This window comes from Typha latifolia, chromosome 4, assembly GCF_019914945.1.
Source record: "Typha latifolia isolate L0001 chromosome 4, TyphaL0001v2, whole genome shotgun sequence".
Classification (NCBI taxonomy): domain Eukaryota; kingdom Viridiplantae; phylum Streptophyta; class Magnoliopsida; order Poales; family Typhaceae; genus Typha; species Typha latifolia.
This window is the reverse complement of record NC_133089.1, coordinates 15,035,792-15,058,193: the sequence shown is the minus strand read 5'-3', so window position 1 is coordinate 15,058,193 and position 22,402 is coordinate 15,035,792. Positions and strand designations below refer to the sequence as shown.

The following is a 22,402-nucleotide window of genomic DNA, read 5'->3' as shown; positions in this document are numbered from 1 at the left end:
TATGAGAGATTTGTATTTGGTGACTTCGAGATAGAGATAATTAGTCAAGCAGCCATCAGCATAAGTGTAGTTAAAATATGAATATTATCCAACCATTCTAGTGCTTATATCGTAACCATGATAGAGCACTAGTGAATAAATAACCAATGAGGGTATTAAAAGAATCAAGTTTAATTGCTTTCAGCTTTGTTGCCTGTCTATTTTATTCAAAACTTGCACACAAAGGCAAATCGAAAGATAAGAAAGAAAACGAAAGAAGCGTCGCATATTGCATAAAAAGAATGCAATTATCCAACCTATGCAAACAAAGCTAGATAACAACGAGTCCACTGGCAGGACTTTTATGCAACCAAGAATCATAATTTATAGAGAATAACGCTGGAATAACACTATCCGGACTCCAACATACATCAGCTTACACGCCGAGAAGAAACTAATCACCATCCGATACATTAGTTTTGTGGGAAAAAAAATTAACGCAAGATTTTAATCACTCAAGATAATCCATACGATACTGTTTGAGACTCTGAACAAGAATAGCGCACGCCAGGTCCAGCGTCGATGATCTCACTGTCTGCAATGAATGGTGCTGTATCGGGTATAGTTGTAAAAAACCATAAGTAGCTTTCCTGTTAATAAAGCATAGCAGAGTGGAAGTGAAAAGAGACCAATGGAGTTTCCACATCTTTTTCCCAAAGCATGACTTTGAAAAATAAAATAAACAATTGCACAGGGAGGGCTTAGGATTCTGTCACATTAAGATGCTGCTCCAAGGCTTCATTTTCTCTCCTAATAGAATCAAGGTCTGTTTGGAGTTTCTCAATGTCAAAGCTACGAGAAGAAATGGCCGCTAGTTTAGTCTCAAACTCAGCTGCTTCCCTTCGAGCTCTGTCTGTGGCCAGAATGTTTTCTGAGATCTGTTCAAAGCCATCATGAATACTGGTTAGAAGCCTATATATCTGCCGCCTCACTGGGTCAGTTTTGGCATCCCTGCATATAAAGCAATAATATACTGGAATTATTTTTCCGGTATATATGAGCATCAAAGTTATAGATTCGTGCACACAGGTACACACACACCGTCCTATCACTAGCATCACAAATATTAACAATTTTACCAAGGAATTTTGGTAGTTATAATATGAAGTTAAACGAATTCAGCCTTGTGAAGCAGTAAAGAGTTCATTGGTAACAGCTGCAACTAGCGTGGGATGTTAGCTTGGATATACCACCATGCAACTCATATAGAAAGAAGTCTTTTATCATGAGTATAACTTTCAAGTAAGGCAAATCAGCATATTAACAATAACTATATATCTGGAGACAAAATAATAAGGCACCCAAAGGTTGCAGTAAGCTCCTTATTGCCTTAATTTACTCAACGTCAAATGACAAAATGGATTCATATTGTAGTAAAAGTAATAGCATCACAAAAAAAATCATATAATTCCTATTACTTCATACCTGAAGACAGTTTCTTCAACAACAGCATAAGTCCTGTGAAGCCGTTCCCTTATGGAGTTACTCTCAATCTGAAGCTCTCTAGTGTCTCGGACTATCCTCTCAATGTCCGCATCTTGTTTCCAGATATTCTTCGTAATCTCAGTTATACGCTGAACATAAGATTTTCTAGGAGAGATTTTAGGCAATTTTTCAAGCTCCACCAAGAGTTCAGAATATTCAACCTCTCTACCAATCAACGAGAAACAACAACAATGAAGAATCACTAGTTATTGGAAAAAAGACATTTAAAATGATCAAATAAAAGCATAAGCTATATTAAAACATAAAAGATAAAATCAATCTCCCATCAAACTATTCTCAATAATGGTATTATTTTCAACTTTTCAAAGGTCTTAGGGTGACAGTTCAGAGGTATGAACACCACAATAATCTTCTGTCACTGATTGAGACTCAAGAAAGATCCTTCAACTGTCAGTCTGTCACTAATGGATTCAACTGATTGCAAGGTAAGGTATGAACACCACGATAGTCCTCTTTTGATGGATCACTCTATCCAGGCTTTCTTTATTTTGCATGTCAAAATTATACGAAGGGAATACAGTTTCAATTGGTTGTCAAGACGGTGCATAATGGCAATGCAGATTATGACTGTATCAAGATTTGCTCTGGAACTTGGATCATCATATAATGGGTGTCTATACTGGTCGTATGGAAAATCATTTTCATGTTCCGCTCAGAAGAGTACTATAAAAATGGCCCAGCTTGGGAAAAAGGAAGCAATATAATGAATTTAAATAATCTATGTATAGTATCCAAATTAAGAGATGTTACCTTTTGCGAAACTCAGATAAAGTGGCCTCTATTTCTTGCTCAATTTTTTTCAAGTTAACGGATCCTTCCTGAAAGTCAGGTCCTTGAGCATCTGGTGATTGCTCAATACTCATTTTCCTCTCTTCCATTGATTGCTTAAGAGCATTCCTTCAATAGATAATATCTTGAACTTAATCTCATAATAACACAAAATAGTGAAAATACAAATATAATACTTCTGAAAAATGCCGGCATCCAGTAAGTCCAGCAAAGAATACTATAACTAAAGAATCATTTGCAGAATTTTGCAGCAGATCTTCATAAAACAGTATGTAATCCCTACAGCAATTAGAAATGAGAGGTCGAGAAGAGAATTTGCAAAGTAGCATGCTAGTGGCTAGAGTGAAATTTTATTAATATATCTTTATGTAGGTGAAACAACTCCCTACATTCAGTTGTCTTTAATAACCATAGTGAAAAGAATGAGGAAAATAGATAAAAATAAATTCCTTAATGTCCTACCTCTGCGATTTCAACTCCATAAGAGTTTGTTTTCTGTCTTCAACTTTCTCATTGAGCTCTCTGATATGAAAATCAAGAGAGTGTTGATCATCAAATGCCATATCTACAGCAGCATTCAGAATATTATACTCACCTTCTAAATTTTGAGCCTCCAAGGATTTCTCGTTCTTTGATTCCACCAAACATTTTTCTTGAGATTTCAAGGTATCAGCTTCAGACATTAACTGTTAAAAGGAAAAAAATTATAAGGAAACAATCAGCAACGTAGATATTTATATTCATTAGGTAAACATCCCATGAATGCAAAGATGCCACTGAGATTCTTCAAGGAATGCACACACATCCTAAACCTTTCAAGTAAACAAAAAAGTATTTGACAATAATATGATGCAGACGAAACTTAACAATGGACACTTGTATAAAAGAAAACTCCACATGAGTAGAAAACAGAAAAGAAGAAATAAGAAGCGGGCTCAGTTATGAATAATCATTTTCTAGCTCTTGCAAATCACAGTAATCTCTGATAAAATCACCTTTGACAGATGGTAGGCAGAGCCTAAAAGTGATAGTTATCTTTTGACATTGCAAATATCATAGCTGCAATAAATCACATAAATGAAGCTATTGCATAGAAAAAGCAACTTTGTCCATAAACTGTCTAAACTATTTAATAGCATGGATGTCACTTCTTTAGAATGTTTTACATTTAATAGTTATCTTTCGACATTGAAAATATCATAGCTGAAATAAATCACATAAATGAAGCTATTGCATAGAAAAAGCAACTTTGTCCATAAACTGTCTAAACTATCTAATAGCATGGATGTCACTTCTTTAGAATGTTTTACCGTTGATAGGTATAATTGCAGAGAAGCCAATTGTTCCTCAAGTCCAGCAACATCATTACTGCCTTTAGTTGCAATATTTTCTCCATCACAGTACTCCACAGGTTCTTCTGAGACATCTTTAACAACTTCCTTGCTGCATTGACCCTGTATCTCACCGAATTCTGTGTACCCAGACCTTAGAGGTGCATCCTCAGCTGAATCACCAGATTGCCATGGGCAAGCACCATCATCTATCAGCTTATCATTGGCGACACTTTCAACAGTAGTCTCAGCTGGCTCAGAAGATCCTCTCTTTGATACCACAAAAGAACTTGTATTTGCATCTTTCTGTTTATCTCCACCAGTCACCTTATCTTTTGATTCTTGTGCAGTTTGATGATACCTAACACTGGTAACTTTATTCTCATTAATCGTATAGCCTGTTGCTTTACTATCTGTGGCACTTCTAACTTCAGATGATTCAGCTAGCTTTTCCACCAAGAATCTCACCAACTTATATGAGTCTTCATTAGACGGGTAGAGGAACTGCCAGAATCAACATACAAACGCTGCTTCTCAGATATTGGCTGGACAATAATGAAAAGGAGTAAAGAAAATAATAGAAAAATAGACCAAATAAATACACTCTTCTCCATCTACAATCAAATTGTGGGAGGGCACAAGAACCAATATGCTCAAAAGATGGAGTAGACTAAAGAGGATAGCTCAAAACCTTCAATATGATGTCCATCAAAGACAAACAATTTCAGTCGGTAAATTATCATCTCTGCATGGTAATGAATAAATTGGTGTCTGTGTCTCATAACAAGTTCCACGATATTCAAATGCACATAATATGTAGCATAACATGCATAAAGATAAAGCAAGCATACAAGTGCCATTCAACTCGAAATGACTTGCATTTGCGCTGTCAATAGTGTTTTTTTTTTCAGCTCTGTTAATATCAGTTCCCTTTCCTTATAATCATATTGCAATCCTTCCTGCATTGGCGCATGAAATTGACTATGAAATAGCCATGCATTTTGCAGGAAAGAAAAGATACATTTACAGACAGATAATTTTACCATCATCTAAACAATAAGAACACAGGAAGTATTGTCGACTTCAGTGCAAAACTCCACGAAAATGGGTATCCTGATTAGAGCCCAATCCAGCAATTTGGCAACCAAAATGAGAAGCAGCGTATTTTAGCGAAGAGAAGAAAGGGGGATAATTCATCATCTATGAAACAATCAAGCAGTTTCTGAGAGAAAAAGTCCATTTCCAATGGATAATTTTACCATAATTGAACCACAAAAAAGCGCAGTATTTCACGATATCTAAATATTTTTGACGTCATGAATCTCGAAGCGCCATTGGAATCCAACGGTCTGCCGACAAAAAGGGAACGTCATGATCATCCTTGATACGAAGATACTACGGCATGAGTACTGCGATTTGATCGGAATACAATGGGGTCTGCCGACAGAAGGGAGACAACTTTCGAATCGAGAAGAGAGGGGGAAAAGGAAAAGTCACCTGGCGAAAGCTGAGGTCGGCACCGTAGCCGAGGGACCAAACGGCGGAGGCGATGCGCTCACAGATCTCGAAGCGCTCGGCTGTGGTCTCCGGGAGTGAGGGCGGCGGGAAGGAGGAAGAGGGATCGATGAGGTTGAGGAATTGGGCACAGATGGAGAAGAGGGAATCGGGAGAGAGGTCTCGGAGGGAAGAGATGGAGGTGGGTAGAGAGACGCCGGAGCTGCGCAGGGAATTGATGAGGATCTCCTCCGCTTCGTCCATGTCCGGACTATTTGGGGGTTCTGGGTCCTGCTTCTACTTAACTATGTCATGCATGATATTTTCTAGGCTTAATTACCTTTTTGCTCCACTTAATATCATTTATCCTTTTATACTATAAAAGTATATAAATAATTTTTCGGACAGTGAGACTTTTAAATAACTATAACCAATTAGACCTCATTAACAAATAGCCCAAAATTTCTATAGTCGAAAAGAATTTTAGATTTTATTAGATAATAAATTAAAATTATTTATCTAACTTTAGATAATATTAATTGGAGATCTAACGATAACTCTAATCTACTTTTAAATGAGACCTAGAAGTCAACGTAGAGAAAGATAGGATAAAAAAGTTTAGAAGTTAGATTTATTTGAACTAAATAGTCAATCAATATTTAATAGATTTATTATTTTTTAAAATCTATTATAACTCTCTTCTTTTTTTTAAATCAAACATTTGCCACAGGAAACATCACATTTATAAGGACAATATAAAATGACCCAAAGCATTACTTTCCTACTAAATATTAAGTTAACAGGAATATATTAGAGAGAACTCTGTTGAGTTCACCATCTAAAGGCCATTTTCTTCAGTAAATCTAGAAATTTTCTTTCTTTCTTTTTAAAAAAAAAAGACCCACTTGAATTTCCTTACCAGTACAACCAGTCCAGTGGTACCATCACAATACGACACCAAATTGTTAAGAAGAGAAGACAAAAAGAAAGCCATCGTATTATGATCGTAGCCAGAAACTCTTTTACTTGGAGAAACATAAACTGCCTGTTAACCTTTCTTGTACTTTCATAGAGAAACAAACGATACCATCTTCTGTGTAACAGTAGGCAAACATAAAATGCCTGTTGTGAATAAAAATTCAGGAAGTTCAGAAAGTTCCAAGCAGCCTAGAATATGCTGCTCTCAGGTACAGTATACCAACATCAGCATTATAATATTTTCCCCTCGTAACAGAACATAAGACGCAATTTTCACGAAATGGCACTGGTACAGCGATCAACTATCGATAACTATAAGTAGTTAAGCTTTAACATCAAATCATTTGAGATCTTTTGTCATTATATAGAACGAACGTAATCAATGTCACAGCCAGAAATCCTTAAAATTGGCTGATATCTCACTGTATAAATCTCACCCGTACAGTTCGCGCCATGGCTCTTGAACACTTCGTGTGTTGTCTGTTTGTTTCTCTTTAATGCTTTCTTTGGAGAAGCCCAAATTAATGTGGCTGGCCAATAATTGTCCCATTTCCTCTAGTGCCTGCAAATGAAAACAATATAGTGCCTACTCAAGGGGGTGAAATTTTTTTTTTTTGCAGAGCATCAATGCTATAACCCACTATAGCAGCACATAGGGAAATCAGCAAAATGAGACCACAAAGAGTGAATTAAATAATGTATGGACTCTCGGCAATCAAGCTACAAAATTGTTTAGCCTACTGAGCTCAATTTGATCTAAAATGCATATAAAAGAGATGGATATTTAGTTGTCGAGTAAGAATCAGAAATAACCGAGTAAAAATGTTATCATGTTCTCAACTCAAAGACAGTAGCTGTTAGTGAGGTCACTGTCATTTTGGTTACTCTATTTGGTATTTGGAGATGTTCTGATATCTCCTGCTATCGGCCTGTCAGCAATACAAACTACAGTTCAACTTCTATATAGTCTGGGGAAACTTTACTCATACCTCAATCTCCATAGATCTTTGATTCTGACTGTTTGAAGCTATAAGAAGAACTGTTGAGATATTTAACACGCGCACCATTTGCAGCAAACAGGCCAATGGCTCACTTTTAATTTGTAATGATGGAGGAGGCGCAGTGATTCCATCAAGCAAGCTCTGAGAAAAGTCAGACGTGGCCCCTATTGGAGCACCATAAAGTGTAACTATCTGTCCTGATCGATGCAGCACTGCATGATTGGCTTTTAGTGATCTTGCGACGAATGGAAGTATTAGAATTGGCGGATCAGAAAAATCATTCAAAGTAATTAATGCTAAAACTTCATTCATCGCACATGCAGCAACAGGGGGTTCATAGTTTGGGAGAAGCAGAATTGAAACCTGCAGCTAAAAGAAAATTCGTTAGATATTATTGCTCCTAAGAGGAGGCAAAAAGAGCACTTGTTGGTGTCCGAATTGTAAGGAGTGGTTAATACATACATGTCCAGACTCTGAAATAGGTAATGTGCCATTCGAAACTAGTAATAACTGATTCAAGATAATAATTTCTTGTTACCATAGAAATTGCATTTTATATAAGGATTCATGTAGCTTGAAGCTATCAGTTATGTATGGTCTAAGTGTAGTCTTATAAGTGGATCCCAAACTAAAGACAACTACACAGGATTGTCACAAGAACTTAATAATGCATCTGTGCATGGAAGTTGCATAGTTTGTTTAAAATGCTTGCATACTTCTTCCTTCAGCTGCTAACTTGCTAGTAGTTTCATTTCATCATTATCAACCCTCAATATCCCATAACCTTACTAACAAACTTTAAGAATAATCATCAATATTAGACTTTTCACCTAAACTCTACCTTTGCCACACAAAAAAACCGTCATCTTGAATATTGCAAAAGGAATTGATAATATTTCCCACTTTCCAAAGTAACAAAAGGGTGAGAAATGAGCACAACATCTGATTTGTATCTGGCAATACTTACATTGTAAGTGCTCAAAAATGTTAGCAGAATTAGAAGGTTATAAATGATCAGAATCATGACCAACATGAGTCAATTACAACAACATAAAAGTAACTTAATTGCTCAATTGGAATTTTTGTCACATAAATCAAATTAATAACAGAAAAACGCATCCAGCTTCCAATACACTTGCAGTTCAGTCATTTTTACTAAAGCAATTGCATCTTATCCAATCAAATCGAGTTAACAAATCTATCCATTCGACTAAATCTTAGAGAAAAATAAAATTAGGCAAAAAAAATTAAATGGAGGAGGAATTAGGGTTAACTTGCCTGAGGTGAGCCATGCGGATCAAGAAACTGGACCAGATCGCCCGAAGCCTTGCTGTCTTTGATGCCGTACTTATCCAAGGCGAGATCGAACGCGGAGGATTCTCTACAGGATTCGAATTAGTAGTTAAAGCCGTGCGGAATTAAAAATAGAACTAGTAATGGAAAAGGGCGGCTAGGGTTCCAGCCGACCTCGTTATATGCGAATCTGGGAGCGGGCGGAGGGCGTCGGCAATGGCGGATCCAAATCCGTCGGCGTCGCTGACGAGGACGATCACCTTGGAAGCCAGCTTCATGGCTCACAGCTCACTTGGCAGCAATAGAGTGGTGAGAGGACGGAAATTGTGAATCGAAGTAAATATACCGCCGCAAAATTTAACACAAAACCGACTTATTAAATACCAAAATTACAAAACATACGCTGCATTTTATCTATTATACGATTTACATACCGTTTTAAAGATTTTTATATTTCGACCTCTACTTTTTTATATATATAATTCTTATTTAATACCCTCTATTAATTTAAATGATATTAGCAAAATTATATTTTATTATAATATATAAAATAATTAATAAATATTTAAATTATCTATGCCTTATTTAGAGGAGGGGTAGAGAGAAAAAAAAAATAGCGGTGGAACGTGGAGGTATTTTAGTAGGTCGATATTAGTTAATTAAAATAATGTGTTGAATGAGAATTAGGGAGAAAAAGAAATGATCGAGTTACAAAATGATCAACGACGATGTGTGAATTATAAAATAGATAAAATATAAATGTAATTTGTAAAATACCAATTTTTAGCACAAAAAATAAATTTTTTAATTTTATTTTAAAACATGTTCGAGAGTTTATGACCAAACTAACCTTATGAACTTTTTTACGCATTTGGTACTCTTTAAAATATGTGTATGCCGAACAGCTTACCATGATAAGTTGACGGCGACTTTTAAATATTAGAAAATTTCAATGAGCAATTTTGCTAACATGATGAATCGCATCTAGTTTTGTATTTAAATTTTAGACGCGTAAAGAATTAGCATGATAATTAAAATAGTTTAAAATTCCATATTCAATGAAAGATAACATCTTGTTCTGCTTACCTCGGTCATGGATCTTCTAAGGTTTGGCTTAACACTTTAACCGACCTTTAGAGGGCCTTATATAACAAGATCCTTTCATCCCCGTAAAAAAATGACAAGATCCACCTCCTATGAGTCCCCTCCCCTCTCCTAGCCGAGTGGCTAGAGGAGAGAGAGGAGAGGTTTTCTCCTTTATATTTTCTCGTCTCTTCTTCATCTTTATCTTCTTTCTGTCATCTAAGCCTCTCTTCATTCTTTCTTTTCACACACACTATTTTTTAATCCGACTCTCTCACCCTCCTCCATCTCTGTTATTTTCTGCTACTTTGTTGTGTTTTTTGCCGCTGCCACCATCCACTTCCCTCGATTGTTTGTCACTGCTTCCTTCTTGGCATTGTTTACCCCATGTTGTCCACTATTGCTCTCTTCTTACCATCGTCCGCAATAGCTTCCACCTCACTATTGTTCGTTGACCTCAATAAGCATCACTCTTAGTTGATTCTTTCGTATGATCAATCGTCCCTCGCTACCACGAATCACTACGCAGCAATAGGCTAATTTTATTGTATTTTTTGTGTTTGCATGTTTCCATGTCTTCTTCTCCTTCATTTACCCCTTTCTTCACCGCCACGCTCTCTGTCGCCAACTTCCCTACTACAACTTTACCATTTCCTTCTCGACACTACTCTGCTGCTCTACTCTTATTGCTATCGTCCTTCACTATTATCGTTGCTCGCCCTCACCATCATCGACTCTGCGCCTCTTTCATTATGTTTTCTTCACCATCGAGGGTTTTTGTTAGTTTCCGTTCCCCCTAAGACATTCCTTCTTCCTCGAGGGTGTGATGGTTGCTTGCCTCTTCTTCCTCGAGAGGAGAGCCCCTTCTTCCCTATCACGGCTTCTTTCGACCTTTGCACTTAATTGGAGCTTGCCTTTGGATTTCTCCTTGGCTCGAGCTCAAGCCACGACCACGAGCATGGTGGTGAACCAGGGTTTTTGGTTTAGTCTATCCTAGTATTGGGTTGGGTTGGGTTGGGTTGTTGCTGTGATGTCTTGGTTGCACTATTGGATTGTAGTCGATGCTTACAAATAATTAGATCTAACAACTCTCTGCCTCGCCGCAGCCTACAAGCCCCCATCAACACTGCCTTCTATCTAGTCTAAGCACTGTATTTTAGTTTTCTTCTTAAATTTTACTCTCTAAGCTGACTCTAGGAGTTGTGCTACTGAAAATTTGCCTAGAGACAACTAGATGAGGCTAGAAATATAAATAGACCTAATTTAGAAATTCAATTGAGATCTAAAGGTTATATCTAATTCCCGAATCAAGCTTAATTCAATAGTTAATTTTTCTCCTTTTATTTTGGTAAAAAGTTTATCTAATTCAAATTTACATTACGCTTGGCTTGAAATATATATTCAAAATTAATTTTAATTAGGCTCGAGCTTGACACGGCTCAGAAATATAAATAAAAATCTTTCCAAATTTGATCTATGATTTAGTTTTATTTTCTCCCAGCACACATATATATATATATAGGGTATATCTCCCAAGAATTTGAGGATCGAATAAACTCGTAGGCATGTATCAAAATTGGGCTTCGCCCTTTTTCCTCAGGCAAGCTCCTCTCTCTCTCTAGAGATTCTCTTAACTAGAATCTTTGAAACCCTTTCTTCTTTTTTAATCGGTGGAATTATTCATGTGCGCGTGTTGGAATCCAAACTGATGTCTCCGGGAACAATCTTTCTCCCGATCTGTCTTCGTTCGATTCCTGAAAAATTCGACTCTGATTTGGATTTTAGTTTCGATTTCCTCCCTTTGTGCGATTCTAGGTTTTGTTTTGATGGTTTCTTTTTTTTTTTTTTTTTTTATAAGTAACAAGAAGAGGAACTATATTTGGATTTGAAGGACTTCGGGGTTTAGCGCAGCCAAATATGGGTTTCTATGAAGAGGAGAAAGATTTTAGATCAACGATCAATCATTAATACTTAATGAACGCGTAGGTCGTAGGATTCTTGAATACCCATGTAGATTTACCATGGATTTACCTAGGTAATCCGATCGTGTGCTTCTTTTCTGATCTAGTCGTATCTTGAGAAATTACTGCTGTCATGCATTTAAATTGTCTGTAAGGCTCAAATTGATGCTCCTTGTAAGTTTTGCATTGATTCAGTCTTGCCATTATCTGGTGGGACTGAGGGCGTCGTATTGCTATCAATATTGTGTTATCATTGCCTTCAGCCCCAGCTTCCCAGGTGATGAAAAATTGCGTAACTTCAGTACCTGTCACTGTGCACAGAATCCTTAGTGTCATAAAATGCTTCAAATTTTGCTAAAAGTTTACTTGGATATATAAGAGATTTCGTCAGCTATATTTTCTATTCTTTTTCCTCCTGATAATTTTGATTCTCATTTTAAGTTTGCATGTGTGCATGCCAAATAGTTTTAACTCGCAAATGTTTTCTTTTTCTACTTTTCTTGTCATTGAATGATTATCTCTGCTGGGTTACTGAGTAATAAATGGTGCAATTGATGTTTTCAGATACCAATACTTTATCTATCTTACTAAGCATGCCCCTCTTACTTGAAATTTGGAAAACTTAGGGGATTCTGGCCCTTTTTTATTCTATTTGCAGATTTGGGTACAATAGCATTCATGTGACATACGTTTAGTTGTAACAAACTATCATTTTTTTTTGACAACTAGAAAGAAATTCTTTTCAGTTGTTATGCATCTCATCTATGCAGATTTGAGTAACACTTTCCTATGAAATTATGTCTAACAACATTGGTTTTTTTGTCTTGCTTGATTACATCAAGGATATATGAGTTATCTATTGTTCCACTTATTATATGCATGTTATTGAACTATTGACCAGCACTTTTCTGTGGAATTATCCCCTGCAGCATTGACCTTTTCTTTCGCTTGACAACATGAACGATTGATGAGATTTCCTTCCTAATTGTTCCATTATAAATCCTATATGCATGTGAATGATTCAATCTTAGACTGTGTTGAATTTTTTTTCGAGTCTATACTGCTTGCCCATTGCAATGCGAACCATGTAGGCATGTACTTTCCCTTGGAAAGTAGGCTAGTTTCTGTTCAGAAATATCTCGTCATTGGCTTTAGGTGAATAGAAATGTAATAGAGATTATCTCAAAGAAAGCTATTTTCCAGCTGAAAATTTAATGATGAGCTTTCTCAGAATTGCATGAAATATTTCAAATTTTCCTGGTTGCAGGTATGGAGTGTGTTAATGAGTGGACAATATCATGTTGCAGTGCCTAGAGGGAATCAAGCAACTACTTGCTGTCATTTTGAGGTGCTGTGATCTTGACCTACAGCCGAAGGGCCTCAAAGATCCTGAACTTTTGGCAAGGGAAACAGTTTGTGCGTTTCATGAAATCTTTTGGCATTTAATGTACCCATCCTTAAATGCAGATAGCAGCACTCTTCTTACTACCATCTTCTTAGTTCACACATCACATTGCTGCTGTATGAAATGAATTGGACCCCTGCTTAATCTGAAACTCTATTTGGTTTATGTGCAGTTAGCGTAAGTGAAATTGAAGCTCTATATGAGCTTTTTAAGAAGATCAGCAGTGCTGTGATAGATGATGGACTGATTAACAAGGTCAGAAGACTCGGAACTTTGTTTAAATTGCTACATTGAAGTATTTGTATGATTCCGATTAGGTTGATCTGATTAATTGATACCCTGCATTTGATTCTTTTTCATGAACTTTTATGCTATTTCCATGTTTGGAACATTCTCTATTATTTTCTTTTTTATAACTTAGAGCTTCTGCATCATGGTTACTTTGTCATTTTTAAACCTGTTCTGGACATTGTACTGATTATTTCTCACCTTTAGAAGTTTGCACTTTTGCTGCTGTTCCTTTCATAATTGATATGCATCTTAGTTTGGAATGTTTCTTTTCTATCTTATCTTGATCCCTTTTTACCTTCTTGCTGCAGGAGGAATTCCAACTTGCCCTCTTTAAGACCAATAAAAAAGAGAGTTTATTTGCTGATCGGGTATGACCATGTGAAACATATTGGTCTAAGAATATCAGGAGTTTTCTAGTGCTTAAGTTTATTCTTGATAGAGTGCGATTTTCTCATGCAGCCCTCATTATTTTTTCCATACTTTGTGAGGACTTGGGACAAGTTGAACTAATTCGTTTGCTTGTTTTCAACTTTCTGCTTTGGTACTTAATACTTAATAGTTTCAGTATAGGTTATTTTTTACAGATCTGGCATATTTTGCTGATCTAATAATCTTTGATTGCATTGCGGATCTGTTAATACTATGATTCATTAAATGGAGTACAAAAGAAATGCAAAAAACATGCATTCTGGTGTTTAGTGGCCTGTAAATCTGATTATTCCTGGTGGTCACATGAGTAAATTTTAGAATCTATCAGTGTTTTTGTTTTCAAAGATAATCAGGAATCTGCTAATCTGATCTGCAAACAGATGACACTTTAGCTTTCTTTTCTTGTCCATGTCACCAAAACATGCTGGTATCCCGTCATCTTTCGTGGAATTTTCTGCCCTACTTTTCTTTTGTCATTTTTGTCTGGTATAATATCATCAGATGAAGGTCAATTGAGTGATGAGAAGTGAGAACAGATCAGAGGTGTACTTGATGTGAGCTTGGGGCTTTCTCCATGCGCCTCAGTGGTGTTGGGTTGCATTGTAATTAAGCCTATTCTAGGACAGGGTACAGTACATTTTAGCAGTTATATATGGTGTCACATTTTGGGCCATGGTAATACAGTTATAGTCATGTTGCATTTGCTTCAAAATATTTTGGTTGCATGGTGATTAATGGCAGATCTTTCCAGTTATGATTGTGCTTTGGCTTGACCTAGTATGAGAACATTGTTGTTGTTGCCGTTATAATGTTTCTTGTGGTTGCTGTAGATGGTTTCTATATAAGTGTTACCATTTTAAGTGTTGCTACTCTTATGTTGATCACTATTGAAAATATTTTATGTGGATAGGACAGGTGAGTTTTCTGCTAAATATATTGTAAGGCTCCTCCTGTGTGTTATTTTCATCACCATCAAATTCATTTTCTTTGAGATACATCCTATGAATTTATAGTGGTATTTATTTCTCCAGTATGTATGATTCACTGAAGAGGTTAGCGAGCTGTGTTCATTTCCCATTTAGGCATGTCAAACTAGGATTGCTAAACACTTTTTAACATTCTGGCACCACGTAAATATGAAATCATCAACTGGTTTGGCTTCACCTGGGTGGTGATAGACTGCATATAGACATTGATGTGTATCCCTGATCTTAGTTATAGAGCACCAAGACAGAAAGGAGAAATTTTTTTGTTATGCTTTTCAATTCTGTTTTGGATATTAAGACTCTTTATACAAAAAGGAAAAGTAGTGGAATAAGCAGAGAGCTGATTTTTGTGTTCTCTGTGTCCATAAAATAAATTTTTACAAGTTTTTCAATTTAAATGATTGCAGGTATTTGACTTGTTTGATACAAAACATAATGGAATCCTAGGATTTGAAGAGTTTGCACGTGCTCTTTCAGTATTCCACCCTAATGCTCCAATTGATGATAAAATCGAGTGTAAGTAGTATAATCTCCTTGTCGAGTTATCTGAGCAAGACACAGTCAGACTAAGTGTTTGATTACCAATTTTAATATGCATGTGCAATTTTGACTTTTGAGCTTATGTCATGTATACCATGTCCTGGAAAGCATGCTTACGATTGATTTAATTTTTTTTCTTTGATGTGCATAAGTTGCTATTACGGAGTATGTGAGAAGCAAACATAAGTAGTGAATTTGAATTTATTTAAGGACTGTGGATGGAAGATCCAATTTTATTTTTGGCATTATTCAGGATTTAAAATCTGTTTGGTCTGCTTCTAGAATTTCTATATAGAATATCAAAAGTTTCCTTTCATTCTGTTCGCTTTCCGGAATATCATTATTTGTATGGCATTAGGTATGAAATCCTATCCTTTCACTTTAGAATGGAATTTTAGCTCATGTAATATTGGCACTAACGACTCATCAGTTCAACATTAAGAGAGATTGGTAAAGAATCATTTTGCTCTGTCTTGCTTCTTGTCTGTAATATTTGTAAGATTTGCTAAGATTTTGTGAAAAGATTTCACCATATATATTCTGCAAATGATACTCCTGAAACTTTGAGAAATGTGTAAAAATTGGATCTTGATAGGAAGAAGTCTCCGATTAAATACTCAAAAAGGAATTATATTGTACCTTACTGTCCAATGTATCGTGATAAACCAGGTCATATTTTTAAAATTCAAAATATAGTTCTAGCACTTCGGGTGGAAAATCATATTGCTATATTTATGAGATATTATATGAAATCAAAATATTAATACAGATGATTATGTTCATTCAATAATTTTGGAGATCATTGCTTTACAATTTACATATACTTTCTTTGTATCTTTAAGATGCTATTACTTGAAATCATACAGCCAACATATCTATCAAAAATTGCTTAGGTAACATACTTTTTCTTCCATAGTCATTGTCCTTTATTTTGCTGTATTGTTTGATGTTGTCGACTTAAAAGTATGATGGAGATAAGAAAACTTACACAACAATATTTGCAGTTTCTTTCCAACTATATGATCTCAAGCAACAGGGGTTCATTGAAAGACAAGAGGTATTTCTTATTTCAAGCATGTAAATGGTGGTTGGCCAATTCTTATTGCATATCCTGTTTATGACGTTAATGAGGCTCCTAGTTTAATATCTTCTGTCTGCATCATCAATTTGTTGGATCATTGACTTTCCTCTATACCATCCAAGTTTAGTCCAGATTTTCTAGATTGATGCATCCTGTAAAAACTTATTCCATGTTTCTCACATTAACCTGGTAACTTTATCGATGCATCCTTTTCATTTCCAATAGTATCCTTGTTGTGGACTCCTAAACCAAGTTTTGTGTCAAGATTGTAATCACCCAATTCCATGCAATTGCTTTTCTTTAAAATTTCTCTGCATGATCGAGCAGTGGTGGATTTAAGTGCTATATGACTATATGTATATTTTAACATCAGCAGTAGAGATTTTGTGGCACCTAAAGTTCAGTTTTTGTGCTCTTTGGATTTACTTTGACTTTGGAAGGTCAAAGGTGACAAAATTAGTGCCAAATGTCTGAGAGGATGAAGGCTTGTATTTCTCATGAGTGCTGATTATTTCATATTTCCATTACCTTGTGTTATTTGTTGAAAGGTTCTTAGCAGGGAGAAAGAATTCCTATTATGTTCATTTTCTGTTAATTAGTTATTCAGATAGCCAACTAAGGGATCATATGCTGAACACTATATCGATTGTTTTCATCAAGCTGTGTGGCTGTAATTGATTGAGAAACAGGCTCGCTGAATATTCATTGTATACACTCGATATTTCAGAGTTTCAATGGAGTCCTGTAGATGACATAATCCTTTGTTCTCAGGTTAAGCAGATGGTAGTGGCTACACTTGCTGAATCGGGCATGAATCTTTCGGATGAAGTCATAGAGAGTATCATTGATAAGGTGCATTCTTTATTTTTGTGCTATGCGTTTCTGCCTCATTCAGAGTATTTGTCTGGGATTAGTTGTTGACTGATAAACATTTATCAGTCAAATATTCACAAATTGCATCATGCACATCAGTAATTGTTGACCGATAAATATATGTTTTGTCGCAAGACGTTTGAGGAAGCGGACACAAAGCATGATGGGAAAATTGACAAGGAAGAGTGGCGCAATCTTGTTCTGAGGCATCCCTCTTTGCTGAAGAATATGACTCTACAATACCTCAAGTAAGAATTACTGATTCATCCAATGTTGGTTTCTTCTACTCACATGGAACTTTTGGATGCAACTGCCATTTTTCCTCTCACTTTGTAGCTCAATAATCATGTGTATCTTTTAATTATGAAATTTTCCGGTTTTGTTTATGATTTTTTTTCTTGTTCCACATATGTATGACTGATGCACTGTTGATACAAAAAGAATTCTTAGCTTTTTCATTGATCAACCCTTTGATTCTTAAGTTGATAGTGCTACTTGGCATTTGAGAAATGAGTTCAAGATACGTGCATTTCCCTGCTCAGAGCCACACATTGAAGATCACAAATATCTAGAGGCACCAAAACTTCGATCCTCAGTGCACAGTGCACAACAAAAAAACATCTAGTACATAAAGTTGGACAGAATTGTCTGTCATCTTTGAGTCTTTGTGGCTCCAATTGGTCTTAGCCTCTTTCTTTTGCTGCTTGGTTCATGTTACTTTTCTCCTTTTCCTATAGAACTTATTTATGTCATGCTGGAAGCATCTGCATGAATTATGTCCATTATTCTGACATTATTGAATGCTTTCTGGCATTCCTTAACGTTATACACCTTTGCTGCATATTTGATGTTTAGGCTCACCATAGCCACCTTGGGAGCAAAAGGCAATTGAGGAATAGTTGAGTTATAGTGGACTATTATGGGCTTAAGCAGCTAGTTGGTTCTTAGGGTGCTCTTTCCATGTTATGTTATCTTCCCTTTTATGCTCTCTGAGATTAGTTTTTCTAGAAACGGCTTTCCAATGCAAATAACGTGGTTTCCTCTTGGAAAAATATTGACTTGCTTGAAAATAGTATAACTGGTCAAACTGTGTGCTTTGTGCTCATCTTTGAATTTAATATTACTTCCTTATGTTTTGATAAAGTTACTGCCAACAACTTTTAGGCATTTTCCTTCGGGATTTTTCAAATTTAAATATCCTCAACCTTAAAATTCCTTATTTTCTCATATAGCAATATCAATTAAGCAGATGATATCATGTGTTTGTGAGAAAAGTATCTTTTGTACAAGAACATATTATGATTACTATTATGTTCTGCTGTTCCTCATTTGCATGTCTGATGCTTCATCTCGCTTATACTCATCTCTTCTTCTATTTCAACAGGGATATAACTACTACCTTCCCAAGCTTTGTCTTCCACTCTCAAGTCGATGATACCTGATGTTTCGATTCTATGCAACTCTAAAGGCAGGAAGGATATGCTCACCATGGTCTATTAAACTCTTCTGGATTGCATGAACACCTGTCTCTCAGTGCCCAGAAGAACAAATTATATTTGATGCTAGGAAGAATCGTCTTCTTTTATTTATCTTTCACAATCTTAAAAAATCTTTCTACTTCAGTGGAAAGTATCACTTTTATTGTTTATGTTCTTAGACGTTTCTATACTGTGTACAAAATTGAATTGAATTTAGGGGTTTGTATGATTGAGCAAAGTTGTATTCTGTTTCTTGAGCAGGTGATAAATGTCTTCTAACCCAAAGATCTTATCTGATTCGATACCAAATAACCTAGTCTTTGTATTTTATGTATCACCTAGATTATAAGTTTACTATGGAAAATGTTAAATCTCCTCCGATATATTTGCAACTTTTCCATTTGTCTTCAAATATTTCCTGCCATCAATTCAGTAGAAATACTTAGAGCTCTTGACTCCCAAAATCAGAGAACAGTGCCTTCTCTGGGAGTAACATCTGAAAAAAGAAGGCGTCAACTTGGAAGTAGACAAAATAAGTTAATACACAGGCACTTAAATGCAAAGTTCCGTTATAAGAATTTCTCCAGAGAATCTTTCCTCCTCGCCTCTCGACTGCCGTTAATGGAGGACTGGAGGAGGGAGAACTGAGAAGTTGGTACCTCTTAATCCGCTTCTTATTCTCCGATCTAATCCAAGGCGCACGATGCAGAACACGGCTCAAGCATGGTTCATGGGGGTATCAACCGGCGGCGAAGGCGGCGGCGAGCAGCAGCAGAAGCCCTCGTCGTCTCTTCTCGCCGATTGGAACTCGTACGCCACCTCCAGATCCGCTGAGGAGGGGGGCTCGTCGGCCCTAGGGTTCGATCTCGAGGCCGCCGTCCGTACCGCGAACGATAAGGTCTCGGGGACCTTTAGCGTGTAAGAAGCATCTCTTTGCTTTTCCTTCTTCTTTCTTCCTTAGCTTCAAGTTGTGATCTTTGTACCTTAGGACGATGTGGATGTTGCATTTGGTAACTGAGGGACATATGGTAGATCTTGCATTTAGATATCAATCTTACACAGATGTATAGCTGGGTTGAATTATGATTTGATTGAGGAAAGAAGACAAGAAGAAGAGCGTAAGCTGATTTGTTTAGTTGTGATATATGAATAGCAATGGTGGAAAGAGAAATTGAAGTTAGAGAAAGAACCAAATTAACTTAACTATTGAAAGCATAATTTTGCAGCAAAAGTTTCAAGCCCAATAAATCCTGCTTCAATTTCTGAGATAAAACCTTATTAATGGATGATTGACATGAGTTTTGACTCCAAATTCTCCTAGATAAGTTAGTTTATTACCTAAAAACATCCTATCTAGCGGGCACTGATACCATATGAGGAATAATGCTTTTGTCTTAATCCTACTGAAATAGGATGTTAAAATCATGATGAATCACATAAGAAAAAGATATTGGAAGTACTTAAAAAATTTACAATCCAACTAGTGGATAAGTTGAGAAAGAAATAAGTTATCCTGAACTTTCAGGACCTCAATGCATTCGAGATATCCATCATCTATCCTATTGCTCCAATGCACCAAATTACACCAAAGTAGGTATCTAGTCATTGCTTGCTTCATTTTCTTTCTCCATAGATGTAAATTATGGGTTGTAGAGAGAAAGGCTTAATAACTTCAGTATTCTATTATCTACTGTTTGTAATTGTTCTTTAATATGTACCAGGGTTTCTAAGGGTGTGAGGGAATTACCTGGGAGCTTCCAGAATGCTACAAGCAGTGTGCCTTCTGGAAAGTCGCTAATGTACTTTGGAATGCTCTTTGCCAGCGGAATATTCTTCATTTTTGTTGCGTTCTTTATGTTTCTTCCAGTTATGGTGCTGATGCCTCAGAAATTTGCTATATGCTTCACTCTTGGTTGTGCTTTTATTGTTGGATCATTCTTCGCTCTTAAAGGCCCTAAGAATCAGCTGGCTCACATGTCTTCAAAAGAGGCAAGTGTTTTTAGCTACTTATTGGATCTTATATTTTAGTTAGCTATTTGCTCATTTGGAATAGAGATGGCCTTTCTATCAAATGGTTTTGTAAGGTTTGTCAATCAACATTCTCGTTTGCACTTAGAGGATGCTACTAAGTGCAATGCCAAAGCTTTGACAGGTGCTTATGCACTAGGATGCCTTTTCCAGTGTTCTTTTTGAAACTGTGTCATTCTCACAAAATAAGATTATCTGATTCTATTACTTTGTCGCAATAGATCATCCCGTTGCACAGTTCACAAAAATTTGAACAAACTTATTTATCCACCAGAAGTTCATCTTCCTTGTTTTATACTGGTATTGCATTATCTTACAGTTTTTCTCTGTTCATGTTTGACTATTTAATTTTAACCAAAATATTATCTTAATTGTGTATCTTTAATATGAATTGTAACTGTGTATAATGATAATTAGTTTTGTGTTTTGAAAATTGACTGTTTGGATTGCAGAGACTCCCTTTTACATTGGGATTTGTTGGCAGTATGGTGGGTACAATTTATGTTTCCATGGTGCTTCACAGTTACATTCTCTCTGTGCTGTTTTCTGTGGTTCAGGTATTAAGACACTGCCTTCTGCATATCTTCAATTTTTACACAACTTGTAGATCTTTTGTTGCAGAGTGTGTCAGTCCATATAAACATGCGCGTAACACATTGTGACTTTATTTGGTGTGATGTGTTGTTTATGTGAGTCATCGTCATCGTCATCATCATCATCATCATCATCATCATCATCATCATCATCGTTATATCAAGTCCTATTCTTTAAATGTAGGGTAAATTATATATTGAGCAACACACACTTAGATTTAATTAGGCTTCATTAAAGGAGCTAAAATACTATTTCATGGGTTGCTGACCTTACCATGACTTGCACTGTATACTTGGTGGAAGCAATTTCAGAGGGAGGTGCTTTCCCTGCACCTTATAAGGTTGACAAGTAATTTAAGTCCCATCTTTCTGCTTGCACTTGAAGACATGCAACCAAAAGCAACATCCGGACTATCCTGTGGATATAGAAAGCAGATTGAACCAAATTGTTCTGGGACTCTCCATCTGTAAAATCGATATCATGAACTGAGTTATCAGCTGGAGTGCTTAATGTTCTTCTTTACTCCTTTAACAACTGTTACCAGCTCTGATATTTGGACTCTAAACTATTTTAACTTTTCTGGATTTTGTTTTATCTTGTGTATTATTGGATTAAATTTCAGTATCAGCTTTCGGGAACCTTAATTCGTGTGGCTAAATGCTTATTCGTTCATCCTTCAGTTATTGTACGCGTCACATGTGATTGAATTTTTTTAAGAGTGCAAAATTTGATGCTAATGGGATAGACTATACCTAATGTTTTCTTAGGTTTTGGCGCTCGCATATTATGCCGTAACATACTTCCCTGGCGGATCCACTGGACTGAAGTTCCTCTCATCAACTCTTACATCTTCTGTACTAAAATGTTTTGGCAGGTGATGCCAGTGCCCATAGATCTATACATATTTTCTTCCGGCTGGAGGTGACTGTAACTATGCAATGTGTAATAAAAAGCTAGTAGTGTTTGATTCTTCGTGCTGTGCATCCATACTTTATTTCTCAAGATATATTTCTCATTGTGTTGATTGTTTGGATGTTATCATATTTATCTATGGCTGTAATAAAATCATTCATATCAGGTTGAATCTTTAGACTATATCGTATATCAGGTTGAATCTTTATACATATGATTTTTTGAAAAATTTTTAAAAAAGTTGAGCATATTTTAACTATCTACTTCATCTTTGTAGACATTTATTTACGGTTTGTTTAGTAACTAGATA

At 36.1% G+C, this 22,402-nt stretch overlaps 4 protein-coding genes across 9 annotated transcripts; 2 read left to right on the top strand and 2 right to left on the bottom strand.

Annotated features, from left to right (window-relative positions):
* Nucleotides 1-339: 339 nt before the first annotated feature.
* Nucleotides 340-6,692, bottom strand: LOC140786321 (uncharacterized). 5 transcript variants are annotated; one of them, XM_073134653.1, is made up of 8 exons: nt 4,925-4,981; nt 4,709-4,778; nt 4,517-4,624; nt 3,645-4,169; nt 2,797-3,020; nt 2,296-2,442; nt 1,465-1,689; nt 340-990 (listed from the first exon to the last, which is right to left on the bottom strand). In XM_073134653.1, the coding sequence occupies exons 3-8, from the start codon at nt 4,523-4,525 to the stop codon at nt 741-743; spliced, it is 1,380 nt and encodes a 459-aa protein (XP_072990754.1). In that variant the 5' UTR covers nt 4,526-4,624; nt 4,709-4,778; nt 4,925-4,981; the 3' UTR covers nt 340-740. The 5 variants fall into 5 exon arrangements, with proteins under 5 accessions (XP_072990754.1, XP_072990752.1, XP_072990751.1 ...); XM_073134651.1 differs by lacking the exons at nt 4,517-4,624; nt 4,709-4,778; nt 4,925-4,981 and adding an exon at nt 6,575-6,692; XM_073134650.1 differs by lacking the exons at nt 4,517-4,624; nt 4,709-4,778; nt 4,925-4,981 and adding an exon at nt 5,163-5,497 and having other exon boundaries at nt 340-917.
* On the bottom strand, nt 6,251-8,785 carry LOC140786322 (uncharacterized). The gene is made up of 4 exons (XM_073134654.1): nt 8,606-8,785; nt 8,417-8,519; nt 7,127-7,501; nt 6,251-6,699 (listed from the first exon to the last, which is right to left on the bottom strand). The coding sequence occupies exons 1-4, from the start codon at nt 8,707-8,709 to the stop codon at nt 6,571-6,573; spliced, it is 711 nt and encodes a 236-aa protein (XP_072990755.1). The 5' UTR covers nt 8,710-8,785; the 3' UTR covers nt 6,251-6,570.
* A 2,148-nt stretch (nt 8,786-10,933) lies between these two features.
* LOC140786066 (calcineurin B-like protein 3) lies at nt 10,934-18,796 on the top strand. Of its 2 annotated transcripts, XM_073134241.1 has the most exons (9): nt 10,934-11,114; nt 12,743-12,891; nt 13,053-13,135; nt 13,480-13,539; nt 14,994-15,102; nt 16,131-16,183; nt 16,979-17,059; nt 17,216-17,328; nt 18,465-18,796. In XM_073134241.1, exons 2-9 carry the CDS (start codon nt 12,774-12,776, stop codon nt 18,520-18,522), a joined length of 675 nt encoding a protein of 224 aa, XP_072990342.1. In that variant the 5' UTR covers nt 10,934-11,114; nt 12,743-12,773; the 3' UTR covers nt 18,523-18,796. The 2 variants fall into 2 exon arrangements, with proteins under 2 accessions (XP_072990342.1, XP_072990341.1); XM_073134240.1 differs by lacking the exon at nt 10,934-11,114 and having other exon boundaries at nt 12,386-12,891.
* A 228-nt stretch (nt 18,797-19,024) lies between these two features.
* Nucleotides 19,025-22,204, top strand: LOC140786065 (protein transport protein sft2-like). Its single transcript, XM_073134239.1, has 4 exons — nt 19,025-19,476; nt 20,280-20,547; nt 21,039-21,143; nt 21,948-22,204. Exons 1-4 carry the CDS (start codon nt 19,262-19,264, stop codon nt 22,056-22,058), a joined length of 699 nt encoding a protein of 232 aa, XP_072990340.1. The 5' UTR covers nt 19,025-19,261; the 3' UTR covers nt 22,059-22,204.
* Nucleotides 22,205-22,402: the final 198 nt, after the last annotated feature.

Bases quoted from the DNA above. Each gene is read 5' to 3' on its own strand.
- LOC140786066 (XM_073134241.1), top strand. From the start codon at position 12,774: ATGTTGCAGTGCCTAGAGGGAATCAAGCAACTACTTGCTGTCATTTTG. The intron at 13,540-14,993 runs GTATGACCATGT...AAATGATTGCAG, and splicing joins AGAGTTTATTTGCTGATCGG to GTATTTGACTTGTTTGATAC. The intron at 16,184-16,978 runs GTATTTCTTATT...CTTTGTTCTCAG, and splicing joins GGTTCATTGAAAGACAAGAG to GTTAAGCAGATGGTAGTGGC.
- LOC140786321 (XM_073134649.1), bottom strand. From the start codon at position 5,423: ATGGACGAAGCGGAGGAGATCCTCATCAATTCCCTGCGCAGCTCCGGC. The intron at 3,021-3,644 runs GTAAAACATTCT...TCCTTTTAACAG, and splicing joins TGCAATTATACCTATCAACG to TTAATGTCTGAAGCTGATAC. The intron at 1,690-2,295 runs GTAACATCTCTT...GTTGATTGGTAG, and splicing joins TTATCTGAGTTTCGCAAAAG to AGAGGTTGAATATTCTGAAC.
- LOC140786322 (XM_073134654.1), bottom strand. From the start codon at position 8,709: ATGAAGCTGGCTTCCAAGGTGATCGTCCTCGTCAGCGACGCCGACGGA. The intron at 7,502-8,416 runs GCAAGTTAACCC...TTTTAGCTGCAG, and splicing joins ATCCGCATGGCTCACCTCAG to GTTTCAATTCTGCTTCTCCC. The intron at 6,700-7,126 runs GTATGAGTAAAG...TTTCATTTGCAG, and splicing joins AAAGATCTATGGAGATTGAG to GCACTAGAGGAAATGGGACA.
- LOC140786065 (XM_073134239.1), top strand. From the start codon at position 19,262: ATGCAGAACACGGCTCAAGCATGGTTCATGGGGGTATCAACCGGCGGC. The intron at 19,477-20,279 runs GTAAGAAGCATC...AATATGTACCAG, and splicing joins GTCTCGGGGACCTTTAGCGT to GGTTTCTAAGGGTGTGAGGG. The intron at 20,548-21,038 runs GCAAGTGTTTTT...TTTGGATTGCAG, and splicing joins CTCACATGTCTTCAAAAGAG to AGACTCCCTTTTACATTGGG.